The sequence below is a fragment of the Phascolarctos cinereus genome, unplaced genomic scaffold (genome assembly GCF_003287225.1).
Source record: "Phascolarctos cinereus isolate Bilbo 61053 unplaced genomic scaffold, phaCin_HiC Scaffold_4;HRSCAF=312, whole genome shotgun sequence".
Taxonomy (NCBI): domain Eukaryota; kingdom Metazoa; phylum Chordata; class Mammalia; order Diprotodontia; family Phascolarctidae; genus Phascolarctos; species Phascolarctos cinereus.
Genome location: NW_027555847.1, coordinates 396,260,901 through 396,281,688, shown reverse-complemented (window position 1 = coordinate 396,281,688; position 20,788 = coordinate 396,260,901). Strand labels below are relative to the sequence as shown.

The following is a 20,788-nucleotide window of genomic DNA, read 5'->3' as shown; positions in this document are numbered from 1 at the left end:
TGTGAATATGAGGAACGCCTACAGAAGACTCATTCATACTAATCAGGATCTAGCTATAACACAAAATGTGAATTAGTGTTATTCAGGTCAGTCAGTCTGTTAAGTGCATGGTATAACCTCAGCTCTGTACCAAGCACCATGGGGTTTATAAAAGAAGCCTAGGCTGTAGTTTCCCGCCATCTTGAAGTTTATTAAGAATTTTTTATGTGTCAGGCACTTTGCCAAGTGCTGAGAATACCAAGAAAGGTAAAAACAGTCCCTGTCCTCAAAAAACTCACATTCTTTGTTTTAATATAAATATATTTATTTTTAGTTTTCAATATTCACTTCCACAAGTTTTTGAGTTCCAAATTTCTCACCCCTCCCCCCACCCCAAGATGGCATGCATTCTGAATACCCCTTCCCCTGTTCTGCCTTCTTTTCTATCTCTCCCCGCTCACTTCTCTTATCTCCTTCCCCTTCTGTTTTCCTGTAGAGCAGGATAGACTTCTGTACCCCATTTCCTGTATTTATTTCCCAGTTGCATGTGAAAACATTCTTTTTAAAACATGTGTTTTTAAAACTTTGAGTTCCAAATTTTCTCCCTTCCTCCCTCCCCACCCACCATCATCGAAAAGGCAAGCAACTCAATATAGGTTATGCATGTGCAGTTATGCAAAACACTTCCTTAGTAGACATGTTGTGAAAAACTAACTCTATTTCCCTTAATCCTATCCTGCCCTCCCATTTATTCTATTCTTTCTTTTGACCCTGTCCCTCCTCAGAAGTATTTGCTTCTGATTACCCTTTCCCAATCTGCCCTCCTCTATCATCCCCCTCTCTTGTCCCCTTCTCCCCCTATTTTCCTGTAGGGTAAGACAGATTTCCATACCCAATTGAATGTGTATGTTATTCCCTCCTTAAGCCAAATCCTATGACAATAAAATTCACTCATTCCCTCTCACCTTCCCCTGTTTCCCCTCCACTGTGAGAGACTTTTCTTTTCTGTTTGGTTTTTTTTTTGTGAGATAATTTACCCCATTCTACCTCTCCCTTTCTTCTCCGAGTATCATCCTCTCTCATCCCTTAATTTTATTCTCCAGATATGACCTCTTAATTTTCAACTTACCCTGTGCCCTCTATCTATCTATCTATATAAACATACATACAATTTTTTTCCTTCAACTACCCTAATACTGACAAAGTTCTCATGAGTTACAAATATCATCTTTCCATGCAGGAATGTAAACAGTTCAATCTTAATAAGTCTCTTATGATTTCTCTTTCCTGTTTACCTCTTCATGTTCCACTGGAGTCCTGTATTTGAAAGTCAAATTTTCTGTTTAGCTCTGGTCTTTTCATCAGGAATGCTTGAAAGTCCTCTATTTCACTGAATGACCATTTTTCCCCTGAAGGATTATACTCAGTTTTGCTGGGTAGGTGATTCTTGGTTGTAATCCTATGTCCTTTGCCCTCCGGAATATTATATTCCATGCCCTGCGGTCCTTTAATGTAGAAGCTGCTAAATCTTGTGTTATCCTGATTGTGTTTCCACAGTGCTTGAATTGTTTCCTTCTGGCAGCTTGTAATATTTTCTCTTTGACTGGGGAACTCTGGAATTTGGCTACAATATTCCTAGGAGTTTTCCTTTGGGGATCTCTTTCAGGAGGAGATCTGTGGATTCTTTCAATTTCTATTTTGTCCTCTGGTTCTACTATATCAGGGCAGTTTTCCTTGATAATTTCTTGAAAGATGATGTCTAGGCTCTTTTTTTGATCATGGCTTTCAGATAGTCCAATAATTTTTAAATTCTCTCCCCCTGGATCTATTTTCCAGGTCAGCTGAAAAAACTCACATTCTAATGGGAATGACAATATGCAAACAGCTATGTACATACAAAATATATACGGGATAAATTAAGGGGGACTTATGAAAAAAAAATGAGGTTTATCTGAACCAGGTGACAGAGACAAGGAGGAAGGAAGAACATTGTAGCCACGGGGGAAAGTACCAAGGCATGGGAGTTAGGGAGAGAAACAACAAGGAAGCCAGTGTCCCGGATCACAGAGTGGGTAGAGAGGAGTCAAATATAAGATTGGAAAGGAAAGAAGGGCTTTTAAACCAAACAAGGTTGTATCCTAGAAATAATAGGAAGACAGGAATTTATTGACAAAGCTAAGTCCTGGTCAATAAATATGGAGCATGGTTGAGACATGGAAAACTTATCCGACTGACTGGTCAGTATGAGCGTTCTAGCTGCTGTCATGGCATACCTGGAGGCAGCTAGGTCATTGAAGTTATGGGTGCCAGGCAGCAGTGTCATTAGTATCAAGGCAGGGGATTCTCAGGGCATGGAGTAGAGGGAACATGCTGGCCTACTGCATTCCTCCCTCCCTTCATTTTGTCTTCCCTGGCACCCACTTGGAGGTTCTGTGCAATAGCTACCTTCAAAGCCATTGCTTATCACTCAACTCCAAGTTCTTTTCCCACAATGCTGGCCATTTTGCAGACTGGCAACACATCTCCAGAATAGCTGCTGTGTGTGCTGTGTTGTGCTGTGTGTGTATTAATATCCAAAATACTTCATTGTGGGAGCAGACGACGTGGGCTTCAAGCAGATGCAGCAGATCCGGATGTCCCTCCATGGGAAGGCTGTAGTATTGATGGGAAAATAAACACCGTGATGCTGAAAGCCATTCATGGGAGAGAGAGAGATAGATATATATATATATACACACACACACACATACACACACACGTGTATATACACACACACACACACACACACGCTGCCTCATATTCGGGAGAGTTTGGGCTTTGTATTCACCAAGGAAGATCTGACTGAGATTAGGGACATGCTTCTGGCCATCTGGCCATTAAGGTGCCAGCTGCTGCCCATGCCAGTGCCATTGCCTCATGTGATATCACTGTGCCAGCCCCACTGGCCTGGGTTGCAAGAAGACTTCCTTCTTCCAGGCTCTGGGTATCAATACCAAGATTTCCAGGGACACCATTGAAATCTTGAATTGATGTGCAGTTGATTAAGACTGGAGACAAAGTGGGCGCCAGTGAGGCCACTTTGTTGAACACACTGACCATCTATCCCTTCTCCTTTGGGCTGTTCATTCAGCAAGTATTTGACAATGGTAGCTTCTACAGTCCTGAAGAGCTAGACATCACAGAGGAGACTTTGCACCTCAGTTCTTAGAGGATGTCCGAAATGTTGCCAGCGTCTGTCTGCAGATTGGCTGTGCAGCTGTTGCATCAGTACCCCGCGTGATCTTCAATGGGGATTAGCGAGTCTTGGCTGTAGCTGTGGAGATTGAATACACCTTCCCACTTGCTAAAAAGATGAAGGCCTTCCTGACCGACCCTTTGACGATTGCAGTGGCTGCTACGCCAGCTACTGCTACACCTGCTGCTGCCGCTCCACCGAAGGTGGAAACCAAGGAAGAATCGGATGAGTCTGATGAAGATATGGGATTTGGTCTATTTGATTAGCCCACAGGAAACAACTATTTCAGTCAGTTTATTTGTGAAACAGAAAAATAAAATGCTCATTTATCTCTGGAAAAAAATACATGCTACAATATACATTCTAAGATTGAAATCGAAGCAAAAGAGGATCTAGGGGTATAGTTTGGGATCTTATGAGGACAGTTCTAAAGGTCTCTTTATTTCTGTCTCCTGTTCCCCTTACTTCTTCCTTCTTGTACAAAAATTTAACTTCTAAACTCAGAAGAACCATTGGATAGGGAGTGGGAGAGATCATGCTGAGAGACAATGAGTTGAGTTCCCAAGAGGCCTTTGTTTCCTGTACATATCTCAGTGGGGTCTATGATGAAATGCCATAGGTTGGGTTAAAGAAGGATAGGAATTTGAATATGAATATAAGTGTTATTTAGCATTTGGGAGGGAGTGGGTGAAGAGATTTAACCGAGACATACATGATATCAACCTTCAGTGTTGGAACCCAAGCTGATGATGAAAGCCTGGGAACTGATATTGGTTGTTTTTAATTCTCATATGCACATTTTTTGACATGTTTGATCTTATAAACGCTTTTGTTTTGGTCTGGACATCTGTCTGTCTTGGCTCAAAAGAGAGAGAAGAACAGGAAGGTCAGGAAGAGGGAGATAGAAAGGAGAAGGAGGAAGAGAAACGTGTATAAAATAAGTAATATGAGACTGTACCTTAAATACCACAGGTGCTCAGTATTCGTTTAACAGTAAGTGCCAAAATGAGTGGCATAGACGTTATACATATGGAAAGGGGATTATAGAATATGAAGCCATCAGACAATGCTTTATAAAGGGAATGGAATTTCACATGGGCCATAAGAGACAAACAGAATTTGAACAGAGGTAAAGGGAAGGATATAAATGAATGAGGTTTCATTGTGCCTTTTCAGATGTATGAATCAGAAGAAGATGGAAGCATAAAAGCAGAGGATTTGGCTTGCATTCTGAAGACTGCCATAGGTGTTGCAGAGCTTAATGTAACTGATCTTTTTAGAGCTATAGATGAAGAAGAAAAGGGGAAGATCACATTTGGTAAGTTCCAAAGTATGTTTTAAACTCCAGGCAATCCTGGAGAGTCTACATTATAAATTGTCCATTGTTGGTAATATCCAACAAATGTTGAAAAAGGAAATTATGAAAATTATGCTTCTCCAAAAGATTATTTTAATCCTTATTTTCATACCATTTTTTTCTTCCTTGACAGAATTGCCAAAGAAAGGAGTAATAGGGAGATTTACAGACCTTATTAGAGACTGATCCCCTTCAATTCTTTCTTTCTCTTTCCTTTCTGCATCCCTTATCTTTGAGAAACTATTTGGAACTTCTTCCACTTTTTCATATGCATGCTAGTATGAAACTTAATGTCTTTCGAGTTTATTGAAGTCTTTGGGGTAGGTAACTGAGGTTATGAAATAGAAGATTTTGAGTGATCTTTGAGGCTTAACCCCTCTTGTGTGCATGGTGGTTTTTTTTTTATATTTTTCATGCTAATGGTAATTTCCTCCACATTTTGAGAATCTATAGTCATACCAAAGGAGAGATTGATTAAATTTCTGTCATGGTTCTCAAAATGATACCCATAATTCATGTACTACTTGTGATATCCAGTACCCAGGAAAACGTATTTGCCTAGTACCATCTAACTTAACGTTTTAAAAAAAAATTGTCAATTAAAGTTTTCTGTTCTTATGAAGGAGACCAGTAAAACAGTTAATAGCAAAACAATGGATAACCAAAAAGCCACTTATATTTCAAACTGAAATATACCTTCCTAATTATACTTTTTGTTATATAATAAAATTAACACTTGGTTCCTCCTGAGCATATAGCACGTAATGGTTCAGGCAGAAGTGAGCCCAGAATATATTAGACAGCAAAATTTGCCCAGTTTGAGATTTTAAGGTTTTGTGTTTTTTTTTGTTATAGATTGTCCACAAAGCAGATGGTCAATATTTTACATGGAAGACACCAAGGGAACATAGCATTTCAGGAACTCACCCAATGTTAATAGTGGGAAAGCAGAAATTAAATCCTAGGCTTTCCAATTCTTAATGTAGTCATTATTTTTTAATGTCACAAGATAATGTTATCGTTACAAGAACCCATGGAGATGACAAATTTAAGACAATGCTATTTTTAGGCGAGTAGTAAGAGATTTCACTAGGGAACCATGAAGTATAGAAATCTACCTACTACCACATAAGTTTGTCAGAAGGAAAACTACTTAACAGCATCCTCACTACCATTTATTAGATGATTTCTTATCACTAAAGAAAATTAAACAGTTGTCATTTTCCACAAAGTATATCTAAAGTGATTTCTTTGTGTCTTTCTTTTCTATATGTTAAAATTGACAGTGTCCTAATTTTAACACAATGTGAGCACCAGCTATATCCAAACAAAAGAATTCCAAGACAAGTGACCTAGGGTATTGCTGTTTTCCTAAAGAAACTGGCTGGGTGATCTTTCAAAAAGAGAGAGCTATTGTGAAATGTTTCTCTTTTTTAATATTTTTTTCTAACTACATGTAAAAAAATTAACTTTTTTTTTTCAAAATTCTGAGTTCCAAATTCTCTCCTCCACTCTTCTGTTTTCTGTTTTCCCATCATTGAAAAGGTAAGCACTTTAACAGAGGTTATTGCTGTGAAATATTTCTAAGCAAAAACTGTTTCAGTGTTTTCCACAAGGTGTCACTGGCTATAAGCCATTCAGAAGTAAAAAAAATTACACTGATGTTTTTGACTCCTGTAATCCACCACATAATTCGGTTGGTTCTATCAGCTTACCTTTGGTGAAGAATCCATAACTGTCTAGTAGAAGCCAACCAGTGTGTGTGTGTGTGTGTGTGTGTATACACATACACATACACACACACACACACACACACACACACACACACACACACACACACACGGAGGCCCACACTTATTAGTTCTTATTAGAGTTCCTTTCTCTAGTTATTCTAGACTGTGAGCTAAAGAACAAAAGCAGCATGAATGCAGTCAAGGGTTTAAAAGTTCAGACCCCATGTTGGTCATTTGGCTTGGTTCCTCCCTGCTAATATACATCTCATGAGATATTTCCCAATACTGGGTCTTTTCTTGTCACCTTTCCTATTTGTTTGAGGTCTCAAGGAATTGGCCCTCCTTTATGTCCTTTCTACTGCATCTGTCTTTTACTCCTGACCAGATTTTCTGTTTTCATGGCCTAGAATGTATCAGAACTTCCTTTACCTTTGTCCATGAAGCAATCACCCTGCATTTTTAGATACTGCTGGCAACAACAGAATACAAGCAAAGGGCTAGTTCAATGCAACAAATATTTACAAAGTTCCTACTTAAACAAACCATGTTTGACATTGAGGATGTTCAGTCATTCACTGGAGTCTGACTCTGATACTGAAGTGGTTTGCCATTTCCTTCTCCAGAATATCCCCATTTTACAGATGAGGGACTAAGGCAAATAGAGGTTATGTGACTTGGCCAGGGTCACACAGCTAATAAGTGTCAGAGAAGCCAGATTTGAGTTCAGATCTTCCTGACTCCAGGCCTGGTGCTTTGTCCACTGCACCACCCAGCTGCCTCTGACATGCTGATACAGAGATAAAAATGTGACATATTTTGCAGTCAAGGAGCTTATGTATACCTGGAATAGTGGAATTAGACACATAGTAAATAAGCCACACTGACATTTCATTTCCTGACTCTGTGACTTTGAACTGGTCTCCCCCATGCCTGGAATGATCTGCCCCTCAGCTATACCTTTTAGCTTCCCTGGCTTCCTTCAAAGCTTGGTTCAGCTCCCACCTGCTGCAGGAAGCCTTTTCATTACTCGCCATCAGCGAGTGCCTTCCCTGCCTTGGAGGTAGCTGGTGGCACAGGTGAATAGAGAGAGCACTGAACCTAAAGTCAGGAAGACCTGAATTCAAAGCCTCAGATACTTACTGGCTGTGTGAACCTGAGCAAGACATTTATCCTCTGTCTGCCTCAGCTTCCTCACCTGTAAAATGGGGTTAATAATATCAGCTGCCTCCTAGGATGGTGGTGAAAATCAAAGGAGGTAATATTTATAAAAAGTGCTTAGCGTAGTATTTGGCATGTAGTAGGTGGAGGATATAGTAGGTGCTATATAAATGCTTACTCCCTTCATCTCTGAAACAACTTTCCATCTTTGTTCAGTCATCCCCAACTCCCCATGACTTGTGGACTATAGCAAAACCTGTGACCATTTCACAACCCAACCTTGCTTTTCCCGTCTTGGCTCTTATGGAATGTGGGTTGTTCCCAGTTCTTATGTGTGCCTCATGAGTGTCCTCTCTACTCTGATAACGTATCTTGTGTGTATTAGTTATTCACATGTCTCCCCCATTAGAATGTAAGTTCCTTGAGGTCAAGGACTGTTTTTATCTTTCTTTGTACTCCTAGTGCTTAACACAGTGCTTGGAATGTGTTGTTGTTCAGTTGTTTCAATCACTGACTCCTCATGGCCCCATTTGTGGTTTTCTTGGCAAAGCTACTGGAGTGGTTTGCTGTTTCCTTCTCCAGTTCATTTTCCAGATGAGGAACTGAGGAAAACAAGATTAAGTGACTTGCCTAGGGTCACACAGTAAGTGTCTGAGGCCAGATTTGAACTCAGGAGGAGTCTTCCTAACTCTAGGCCCAGAACTCTATCCAGTGTGCCACCTCGCAGCCCAATGTTTGGCCTATATGTGCTTAATAAATTCTTGTTGATTGACCCTTGAGTAAATAAGATTCTAGATCGAATGTGAGAGTCCTTATTTCATATATAAAGTTGTATTCAATTCACCCCACATTTATGGAGGTCATGTACATATAGGATTCCTAGTCATGCACCAAAGATACAAAGACAAAACCCAGATAGTCTCTGCCTTCCCATGGTTTATAGTCTAGAGGGAAGAGGGTATAAAATATACACACACAAATGAGTAAATAAATATAGGGTAATTTGTGGAGAGAAAGAGCACTAACAACTTGGGCAATGGGGAAGGCTTAATACTTGAATTTAACCTTGAATATGTGGAAGCGAATATAATTAGAGGTTGATAACATTCTCCAGGAAGAATGAGAGGGACAAGTAAAGAGAAAGTGTACTCCAGTCCCAAAGCGCTGACTGTGGGGAGGCAACTGAGGTAAGAGATGAAATGGAGAGGTCACACAACAGCTAGCAATCTGGTTTGTCTGGGACATAGGATATATGAAGGGGAATAATAAGTCTAGACAACTAGGTTGAAGACAGATCATTGGCATTTGCATGTTAGCATAGAGGCAACCGAAAGTTCCTAAAGAGTTTTGAGCAAGATTTGTGTGTCCACAGTGCTGACTTGACAGCTCTGTAGAGCGTGGAATCAGGAGCGAAATGCCCATTTGGATGCTATGACAATCATCCAAACCTTTATTAGGGTAGTAGCTGCGAGAGTGGAGATGAAGAGATATGAAAGCTTCTTTGAGGAGTGGTTTCAAACTCAGATATAAAGGGGGGCCACTAAATATACATAAGGATCTCTGTGAACTGCATATTGACCTAGAAAACTACTTATTAACAATGTCTATGTCCTATATTGTTTTTCTCTATATATTGTTAATTATTTCCTGATTACATTTTAATCTGATTCCCACAGCATTCTGGAGTGGGTTCCATGTTTGGTATCTCTGCTGTGGAGGGCATGGTAACCCACTGAATGGTACAGTATAGTGAGGGAAGAAGGAAAATTCCAGGATGGCTCCACACGTGAGAACCTGGGGGACTCAGAAAATGGTGTTGTGCTCAACAGAAATAGGAAAGCTTGAAGGACAAATGAATGTGGTGGGGTGGAGGAGATGAAAGAATGAATGATGGCAAAAGATTGAAGATGAGAAAGTAGGGGAATGAGAGAATGCATGATGGGGCAACCTCCTGGAGGAGATGGAAGGAAATGGCATCCAGGGCACAAGTAGAGGGCTTAACCTTCACCAGCAGAAGAGCTCCCTCCTCCTCAGAGACCAGAGCAGAGGAGAGGAGGGCAGAAAAAACGTGGAAAGGGTTTGAGCTGGGGGAAATGAGGGAGCTCATGACAGATGGATTTAATTTTCTCAGTAAAATAAGAGGTGAAGTTATATATGCAAAAAGAGGTGGAGGGAGCATTGAGGATGGAGGAGGTTTGAAACAGATGCTGCTTGTCATTTTATACTCTTTTGCTATGACATAGTTTATTAGTGTAAAAGTCCAAACTAGTGGGTTTTTTGTTTAGATAATACCCACAAAAGAAAAGTAAATAGCTCCAGCATAGTCTAGGATTTATTATATTCTCTAGAAAACAATTTATACAGTAAAGTTACTAATGAACATTACCAATTACTATCATAAGCAGTTTGTGCTTATGTGCTATGTGCTATTTTTAATTGACTTTCTTTCCAGAGGAAACCGAGTTTAAAAATAAGTTAGGTAGCACTGTCAGTATAAGTTAACCAAATAAAGACAGAAGTACTTAACAATTACTAATAATAGAGCTGTAAGGGAATTTTTTTTTATGTTGAATATATTGCAAGAGAAAGAGGTAAGTGAGGAATTGCCAGTATCCTCGGGGCTTTTGTTCTGTATACTTTGAAAAGCATTTTCCCTTTGTCCCTACTTGACTGTTTTTGACACTACTTGAGCCACAGTTGAGTGGAGCTATCTGCTCCTGATCCTTTACTTATCCCCCTTGCCTTGCTCATGGAGAATGTCTCCCAGCCCTTCCCTAGCTAGCCTTATACAGAGCAAGGACTCAGGCTGATGGGATTGATATGGTTAGTGTCAATTCAGAATACTTAGCTTAACTGTGGCTCCATGAATAGTGAGAAATGTCATGGAAGGATCACACGTATTACAGCTATTGACCCAGAACACCATCTAGCATCTTTGGAGAGGCACTGTATCATTTCAGAACAGTTACTTTGATGTATGAAATGTCCAGTTTACACGTACAACATGAATCCATCTGCCTGCTGTAAAACCCTTCCACTCCCAACTCCATCCAAAAAATAACTTTTAGGTATTTTTAGCCACAGATGTTCAGGCTTTCTGGTGTTTTTTTTTTCCTTTTGGGTTTTTTTAATTACCTGTTCTGGTTGTGACATATAAGAAGTTAGAGAGATGTAATTTCTGGGTAACTAGTCATTTTGTTAGTTAATACTAGTGGATAATGAATAAAAGGGGTCAGTGGCACTCTTGAATACCAAAGACCCCTCATAGAAACCACTCAATGTATGTATATATGCCCTTGGAAGAGTGGATATTCCTGAGGGTGGCATTCAGCTCTGATTGCTTAACAATGAGAGAATGAATATTATAATGAGAAGTGGGTTTATTCTGATGAGGGTCTGTGGGTCTGATCACTCAGTCTTGGTCAAAGAGACTTATCTATGCCCATATCATCCCATTTAGGGTAATCCAGAGAAAAGGGGGAATCCACTTCTACCCAGACCTGACTAAAACACAATGGACCAGTACCACTAATTCACCTAAACTAAAACCTTTTGATCAGAGCTGAGTTTTCCAGTTGGGTTAAAAAAGTTGCCTGAATAACCTGCAGGGGCTGATTTGTAAATGAAAGGATCAGATCTGTCAGAACAGACACCTGAGTTAAGAGTAAAAAAAGGGAGTCAAAAATTCCCTGAGCTGGAGGTGAGGAGAGAGAAAATTCCAGGTATAAGAAATAGACCATGCAACAGTAGGCTTATGGGAGATGGAACGTCAAGGACTAGAGACTGGGCCAGTCTGGCTGTGGCATAGATTGTGTGAAGGAGAACAGCATATGTGAAGCCTGGAAGGGCTGGAGCCAGATTGGGAAGGACTTTACCAGTCAAACACAGGACTTTGTATTTTATCTTGGAAGCTGGAGGTAGGCACTAGGCATTCTTGAATAGGGAAGTGGTCAGACCTGGCCTTTGGGAATATCAATTTGGGAGCTGTGTGGGAGGGCAGTTTAGTGGGAGGAGATGCTAGGTACAATTAGGAGGCTGTTGAAGTAGATGTGAGGGGAAGAGAGGCTAGATGGAGGTGAGAGGAGAGGGAGAGAAGGGACAAACATGAGAGATATTTTGGAGGTAAGCTCCTCTGAAAAGTGATTTTCATTCTTTGTATGTCCAGTGCTTTGCACATAGGTGCTTAATAAATGTATGTCAGTTGATTAAGGTAGAAGCAAAAACACTTGCAACTTATTGAATATGAGGTATAGGTTAGAGTACAGAGTACTGAGGTTACACAATCTGATCACTGAGTGACAGTGGCCCCTTGGGGAAGCAAGGGGGAAGGTAATCCTGTTTTGGCATGTTACATTGGAGATGCCTAAAGGAGATGCATTTGGTGATGCCAGATGTTCAGGAGAGAGTCTGGGACTAACCTGTGGATCTGGGAGGTTTTTTTGCATAAAAGTAATAGTTGAATTTATGAGAGCTAATGAGATCACCAGGAGAGTGATAATGACAGCTAATCTTTCTGTAAGCACTATGGTTTGCAGAGCAGCACACATACAGTTATCTCACTTGATCCCCGTAATAACCCTGTGAGATAGGTGATTTTTTCTTGTCCCCATTTTGCAGATAAGAAACCTGATATTCAGAGAGGTGGTTAGGTGGCAGAAGAGATAGAGAGTGGGGCTTGAAATCCTGAGTTCAAATCCTGCCTCAGACACTAGCTCTGTGACTGAATAAATCATTTAATCTCTGCCTCAGTTTCCACATCTAAAAAGTGGGGATAATAATAGCAGCTACTACTCAAGTTATTGTGAGAATAAAATGAGATATTTGTAAACCTTAGAGCACTGCATAAAGGTTAGCTATTGTTGTTAAGTGACTTGACCAAGGTCACACAGCTAGTAAATGTCTAAAGCAGGATTTGAACCAAGGTCTTGGTGATTATGAATCTAGCATTGCATCTACTAATTTTCCATTGTTTCTCATTATCTAAGCACTTAAACCAAAATGGCTTCCTTGGAAGGTTTTCTGTGGTTTGCCAATTAAGTTTAAGTTATTATGAATATTGAAAAGGTAACCTTCCCTTCAATTTTAAAAACATTTCATGCCCAGAAAACACTTCTTCAAAAATTTCAGAAGATAGACAGTTTCATCTTTATGCATCCTTTCTCACTGATACAGATGACAATCTTTCCATGCTTCCTTCATCCCCATATCTCCTCACCTTTAGGTGATGAGCCCTTCCAAACTTAGCTAGGCTAGTTCTCAAATGATGGACACAAACTCTTAGTGGGTCTATACTGAAAGTTAGGTAGGCAATATCAGAATTTGTGTTCCACAGTTATGCCTTTTTAGAATTCATGGGTATTCATGTGCCACATTGCAGCATCAGACTAAAGTGTGACTTTAGTGGAGGGAATGGCAAGGAATATTTTAAATATACCTGCATTCACATGGTAAAGTGTCTGCTTGCCTGTAAAGTATAATTGTAGCCTGGGTGGTGGATAAGTATCTCTTAGTGAGGAAGGATCCCAAATGTTCTTCTCCCCCCCCCCCCTTGTAAAGCCACAGCAGCCACAGGCTATAGGAAGGGTCTGTGTTCTAAGCAGGTACCTAGAGAAGACAAAGCGGCACACACCCATAGCCCTAAAATGTTGTCCTCCACCTGGAGCCCACATAACACAAAATGTCTTTATTTTTTCTAGCTGACTTCAGCAGGTTTGCAGAAGTGTACCCAGACTTTGCAGAAGAATATTTATATCCAGATCAAGCAAGTTTTGAAAGCTGTGTTCAGACACCCTCTGCTCCAACCCCTAATGGTTTCTGTACTGACTTCAGCCCTGAAAATATTGAAGATGAGAGGAACCCCTTTCAGAAGAAATTGAACTAATGCTGAAGCATCATCTCCTTCTCCTGGTGAAGACGAGAAGCCGTTGCTGAGGTTCCATTATCATTCCAATATACATGACAATATATACTCCCTGTTATTTGTGTGAGAGTTTCCCATTTTTCTTACTCTCCCATGCAATGTAAATTTACTCTCTTCAAACTTGTCTGGAAAGATTTGGGTTGGGGTTTTTTGTTGTTGTTGTTTCTTTGTAAAAAGTCTGTGAGCGCCAAGACTGTGAATGTGCTACCTTCCTCCTACTGTATGTGTATTTGAAAAGAAGTCACATACTTATTTATATTCCATTGTTTAATTTCACGTACGAAGTGTCTTAGGGAGTGTGCACGTATTAAAGAATAATGTAGCTGCTGTGGTTTTAAGTGCACTTTGGTGATGAGTGTTTTTCTGTGTTTAAAGACAGTTAAATTCAGGCTGTCTTTAGTACCCAATTCAACAAAATTATGCAAAGGAGGTTGTTTGGTTTAGTTTAGTTTTTGGAGGTCACAAAGTGGTCTAAAAAAAATCTGGTTTTTAATTTTCATTAAAACTTTGCAAATGGTCCTTTATGTTGTCGATTCCATGGTAGTACGGAAAGTTAGTGAGCTCTGACCCCAAGACACTCTTTGTCTACACTTGAAAATTTTAATTTGTTGTGTGCGTGTTTTGGAGCTACTATAAAAGATCTGCCACCTTCCACAAATACAGAATGTGGAGAATGCATTTTCTGTTTTCTCTGGGTGTCTAAATCTGTGTGGGAGTTTGTAAATGTTTTTATAATCTTCATTTAGATACTTCAGGAAACATTCAACATTTTTATGAAAGGGAGACTTGTTTTTCTACTTTTTTTTCCCCTGTAAGAGTGTGGGGGGATTATTTAATTATAGTTCTGGGTTTTTTGTTTTAATATTATATGTACTAAGCGCTTGTTTTGGCTCTGATTTAAAATTCCAAATAGACTTCTACTGAGGCATATTATCCTAGCCACTTGAAGTCTTTTGACTCATAAAGGTACTCTTAACAGTCTGGCCCCTAACCAAAAATATCTTATCTGTTTCACTAACTGTACGTTAAGAGTCTTATTTGGTGGACTTTTTTTTCATATTAACAACTTTAGGATTCTGTTGTAACATGATTTAATTCAATATAGATTAATCTCTGATCAAAGCATTTGTATACTGCTGAAAATCTTATCTATAAGGTAAAAAAATGAAAGATAGTTTCTTTCTTAATGAAAGGAGTTCAACAGATTCCAGGTTATTGTGTTATTTTAATTACTCTGATAAACTGCAACATGTTTGGAGTAGAAAAATATCTTCTCAAACTTTTTTCTGTCAAATTGATTTGGCTCCTCCCCCACACCCTAATTAATTATTGTTTATGCAAACGTATCTTTCTTAAACTAGGGGGTAGGCATGGGTGGAGGGGGAATGAGCTAAGAATATTTTTTTCCTGTCTATTCGATCTTCCAACAGAGAGAAATCTGTCTGTTAGCTTAGTGTCAGAACATAGTTTGTCCTGTAGCAGAGAATAAGTAAAGTAGCATGAAGAGTCTGGAGGTTGGTTTGCAGGCATTAGTGTGGCCTTATGCATTTGCCATGTTAACTGTCCCCATTCTAAAATGTTGAATCCTCAGTGTCACCTGGTAAAACACATGTGGAAATTCCTTTGTATCAGGGGGAAAAACAGTTTTACTAGGATGTGTGTATAGAAATATATATATTTTTTAATTGTTCTCTTTGTGTCAGAGAGATGAAATACAAGAGTGATGCTTCCAGGAAGTTTGGAGGACAGAGTAATTTGGTTTGCCCTTTGACCCTATTTGTGGTACATGATTTAGCATTTCTTTATTGCCAGAGTTAAGCAGAAATTCATTCTTAAAGGCCAGTAATTGGTTACATGTTCTAGCATGTTTCCTAAAGCACATATACATGCATACGTATATATGTGTGTGTGTATATATATATGTATGTATGTATATGCCTCTGGACCTATTTGAAATAATGTAGTTGTTTTCATTTATAAACAGAACTGGATTTTTTATGTTAGGCATCTCTTCACAAAATGAATGTCATAGCCAGGAACATAGAACAAAAGTCTCATTTTCATTAAGGGTCTTTAAGTTAGGTGGTGTTTTTTTTTCTTTCTACCAGTGAGGATTTTGAGAACTTTAAAATTTTCAGTCCTATTTAGGTGATCAGTTAAATTTTTTTTCCTGAATTTTGCTAATTTGTGTATAAGATACATGTAGATTTCTATTTTTTATTCAGATCAAGAGTGAAATAAGTCTACTAGAGTGAATTTCAGAGCCTCATAGGATATACTGGACACAAAACAACTCAGACATGAACTGAGTAGCTAAAAGTTACTAGTAGATATTTTATATAGTGAATAAATATTCATTGTGTCTTTTTAAAGAGAGAAAGATCCAGTTTTCAAATATGATATTTTTTAAATGGTAAATGAAAGAGGTTAATAGAACTGAGATCCTGAGAGGAAGGGACCAAAAAAAAAAAAAAGCCCAATTCTGAAGTTGCCTCAATTCTTTCAGGTCTGTATATGAAGTGATTTTTGTATGATATATGCCATTGGGCATTTTCAGGAAAAAAAATCTCTGATCCGCAGACTTGTACAGAATATTTGTACCTCCTGATTCTGTTTTTCTTATGTAATAACGCTAAATAGTTCATGTGCATTCAGAACTGTGAATGTAGATAATCTTATGGTAAATAACTGTTTTTGTCAGGTCGGGGAGAAAGAAGAGCTTTAATACTTTTTATGCTACCATGGTTTTGAAAACCAGGATTAGCAGGCATGAGACAGCTGTTGAAGCCTGTGAATGTATATGTTGGGAGGGTGGGGAGTAAACGGGAACAGTCACGTCCATTTTGTCATTGTCTATCATGAAAATAATTTTGAATTTTAAATGTTGAAGAAATAAAATGTAAAAATCTTATATACTTAAGCATATATTTTGTTACATGTTGTCTTTTATTGTAAAGATCAAACTAGATATTTCATATATTTTGGAGGGCAAATTTAACCAAAGTTAATGTTTATGGTAGTACTTTTCTAGGTAAGAAACATTTTACAGAAAAAAAAATTATATATATATATATATATATATATATAGTTTAAATCTCGTGAGGGAAAAGGAATACCATAGAAAGATTCTATTTAGGACCCTTTTTAAAAGCTACTGTGTATCTAGGCTATATTGAGAGTTCTAACCGTGGTTCCCGTTTGTCCGCCTCTTATACCATATTAGTGCTTTGTTTACATTAAACAATCTAATTGGGATAGTGTATAAATCCTATATCTGATGCCCCTTATAAAATTATAAATGTTGAAGAAATAGAAATACTTAAATCTTCCTATAGAATGTTTTCTAATAACCATGGTCATACATATGCTAGCTTTTAACAATATGCCATTATCTTCAATAATGCAGCGCTATAATTTTTTTTCTGGGATAATGACTGAGGCTCTGGGTTTAATTTTTTGTAATTTTTTATTTCTCTCCAGGTTCATCAGAAAGATCTCTAGTTTAATCATAGATAAATGATTTTTTTAAAAAAATTAAGCAGCTCTGTTCCCATCTTTATTTCTGGAGGGTATGAACTAACTACCTCCTGTGTACCAAAGGGAGATGAGCACCCTATAGCCTAACACCTCTTAGCCTCATATTTCTTCTACCAGTAGGACCAATGCCCTGCTCATTGAAGGGAGGGGTTCACTGAAGGTTCAGACCCCCGCAGCAAGATGCTGTCCATATGGGCTGATCTACTAGGAAAACTCGATATTTCCCATGCAGGAAGCACAGGCTTTTCAGCCGCACAGTCATAAGCTTTTGGATGATGATGTTGTCTAAGTGGTGCTGTGATGGCTTCCCCTTTCTCCAACCATGGTATCTGATTTTTGATGTATCCATGCTGAAAAGGTGAGTGTGGCATTCCTTCATTTCCCCCCTCATCTCCCATTCCTTTAAACTACACAAAAGCACTAAACTCTCTTGGGACTGACTACTCACCCTGTAGCCAGGAAGGAGTCTGGTCTCAAACAAGAGTATATCATTCCCTCACCCCCCAAAAAAAGTGGTTTAGATTTACTTTTATGTTGAAATAATCTTAATATTCAACAACCTTTGAAACAGGACTCCTGAAGACTCTATGATGCTCTGCATCTAACATGTGGGTCATATTTTAAACCAATCTCAGATGCTGTGCCTTTTGAGGCAGGATGGCATAGTGGATAGAGTTCTGGCCTCAAAGCCAGTGAAGACCTGAATTCATTTGCTGCCACTGACCTGGTTGACTGTGTGACCACTGAGAAGTCACCCTCACAGTGCTCTAGGCAACCCACTAAGACCATAAGTTATAGAAAAGCATAAGTTGTGTCTTTATTGGTAGAGGGATTTCCACATCTAGGAATTCCCTGTATCAATGAAATTGTATATCTAGGCCCTCTCTCTTCCTGAAGCACATTATTAACATTGAAACCTTTCTCTTTTTCCTTCATTTATATGAGGTAATTCCATCCTGTCAGAGAAAAGATGTTGGGTCCCCCCACCAATTCCAGTTTTCTTCCTAAGAAAAATCATCTTTATTGAAAGAAATGAAGAAGCCACCCAACACAGATGGTCCTTACACTAAGTACCATTACAAAGAAGGGGTCTATATAGCAAAACTATATTGCGCTAAACAGTACCCTGTAAATATTATTTAAAATAGTTCCATATGTTGTAAATAATAATGCTTTCTGACAAATATTCTCTGGCCATTCCTATGTAACAATAATGCTTTCTAATGAAAATCCCTAGTGGTTTACTATGTGTACCATAGGCATCAATGGAGAAAGAAGAGTTGAATTAAGCCATACATGAACTCTTTATAGTTTTCTAGACGTCAAGTACGTATAAGCTTGTTGGAGGCAGGAACTGTTCGATTTTTTTCCTTGTACCCCAGTGCCTGGCATGCATTAGGCACTTAATAAATGCTTTTTGATTGACTTCCCCTCATCCCTTTCCAACTCAGACATGTCCATTCTGTGCTTTCTTTTTCTCCATATCCCCCTCAAAAGAAACCACTCACTTAAACAAGACACCAGTCAGAATGATCTTTGTGTTAATAAAGAAAGTCCAGGAGTTTTGTGCATGACACCTGCCTCTGGTTAATATCTCCTGGATCTAAAGCATTTTTCTAATATGCTAATTCACTAAAGGGGGCAGGAGAGATTTACATTAAAGCCCTGTGTCCTCAAGGTACCGTGGGCTAGGAATGTGATTTATAGCAACGTAATGCTTTAAAAAAAAAAAAACTTCAGTGGACTCATCAAGTTTGATGTGCGATAGGCATATGCAGAGTACTATTAATTTGAAGCTTTTTTTTTCCTGAATGTCTTTTACTGTGATATAGTTGATATTCCTTGGCACAGATGCATCTCCCAAATAGCATCCATGTTCCAGGTACATAAGTGCACTGACCTTGCACTAAATCAAATCATATTTCATAATTACCTAAAAAGAAAAAAATCACTGTAGCATATTGATGGTGAGAGTTTTGGCCATATGTGAATCCTTCACCTCCACCCTTCCACTCCAATGATATTTAATTGCTTTTGGGGCTTAAAAAAAAGACCTTGGTTTTATGGTTTATAGTAAATTGTATGGAAAAAGCACATCCCTTGGAAACTTTGAACGTTTTGTATATTTTCTCAAGTTTTTAAGTAGTCCAAGTCTAACTGTATCTCACATGATATAGTGATATTCAGTAAAAAAAAAAAATTCATAAAGGAATACCTCAATTTGAGAACTTTTTGTTGTTAATTGTAGAATTATGCCTTGTTTTGATAGTGACTGTAAAATACTGTTCTGCCCTGAGCCAAGCAACAATACAGTTACCTAATTTCAAATCATGCTTTGAGAGGGATGCTGACTTCCTTAAAGGTAATAGATGTGTGTCAGTATTTGTTATTTCAAGGGGTTCCTTAAAGTCTTAATGTGCACTATGGAATCACTGCTCATTCTGCACAATTGGACACTTTTTTCTTGTGATTGGCTTGTTGTAAGTTGACTTTTCAGTGTAAAGTCAAATAAAAAAAGTAGCCATTAAGCAATTGGTTTATGTTTGTTTTGTGAACTGTTTTTTGGTTAATTGCATTGATTTGTTAGTTCTGCCTATAAATATTTTTCTGCTACAAATAAAATGTAGCTGTGTAGGACCTGAATTACACTAATGCCTCAAGATATTCTTGTAATGACATATAAGTATAATGTAATTACAGTACCTCACATTTATGTAGCACTTTAGAATTTACAAAGTATTTTTCTCACAACACCTGGAAAGTAGGGAGTTATAGGTGTTGTGATACAATTTCATAGATGAGAAAGGTCCACTGTTTCCTCTCAAATTCTGGGCATACTGGTTTTGGTCATTTAAATGTTTTCAGAAAGTCCAGAGCTAAAGAGTTCTAGAAACAATAATGAACTGGAAAAGTTATTTTTCTCCAAAGAGGGCACTCTGTTTAGAGGAAGATAGAGTGAGAGGACCAGATCTGGGAAGAGATGATCCCTAGAATGGCTTAGGGAGATTGTCATAGCTAATAAAGCCTCATTCAACCACAAGTCACGGTTACAGAAGAGATATTCTACATTTCTTCTCATTGTTAACAATGATTAAGAAATACTTTTAATGCTTTCCATTTTGAACTGCCCTTCAGGAGACGAACATGTTGATTTTTCTGCTTTTTTGCTAAGAAATGACAAGTGATCACTGATAATTTAAGAGTATCTTCTGGAAATTCTGCTGAGCTCCATCTGTTATCCAGTATCATCTCCTTTACATCTCTTAGGCCTTTCTCCTTCTTCCTTGTCCAGTGCAACTGACAGTGACTTTTTGGTCTTAATATTCAACAAAACTGTCCATCCGGGACATGCCAACCTTTAATATTTTCATGTACTAGACAGATGGAAGAACACATGCAAAAGATGAAACATGATAACTTCATCTGAAAACTTAATATCTTTTGATCATTTATCAATTGGGGAATAGCTCTTATTTTTATAAATTTCACTCATTTTTCTATGCTTGAGAAACTTGCTTCAAAATTTGTTTCATAGTTAAAATTGCTAACTGTATTTCCCTCCATCCTGTGTCTCCCCCCCATTTTTTTCTCTCTCTCTCTCCTTTCACCTTTTCTCTCCTGAAAAGTATTTTGCTTTGACTACCACCTTCCCCAATCTGCCCTCCCTTCTAACACACCCTCCTTTCTCTTACCTCCTTCCCTTCGTACTTCCTGTGGGGTAAGATAGATTTCTATGCCCAATTGAGGGGGTATGTTATTCCCTCTTTGAGCCAATTCCAATGAGAGTAAAGTTCACTCACTCTCTCTCACCTCCCCCATCTTCCCCTTCACTGTAAAAGCTTTTTCTTGCCTCTTTTGTCTGAGATAAT

At 38.5% G+C, this 20,788-nt stretch overlaps 1 protein-coding gene and 1 pseudogene across 1 annotated transcript in view; both read left to right on the top strand.

The window, feature by feature from the left end:
- LPCAT1 (lysophosphatidylcholine acyltransferase 1) overlaps window positions 1-19,447 on the top strand; it is a 161,838-nt gene extending 142,391 nt beyond the window's left edge. Inside the window, exons 13-14 of the mRNA XM_020976707.2 lie at window positions 4,391-4,532; window positions 13,159-19,447. Of these exons, the coding sequence (XP_020832366.1) occupies window positions 4,391-4,532; window positions 13,159-13,343 (327 nt within the window). The 3' untranslated portion in view covers window positions 13,344-19,447. The remainder of the gene's footprint in view (window positions 1-4,390; window positions 4,533-13,158) is intronic.
- Window positions 843-4,382, top strand: LOC110201209 (large ribosomal subunit protein uL10 pseudogene; annotated as a pseudogene).
- Window positions 19,448-20,788: the final 1,341 nt, after the last annotated feature.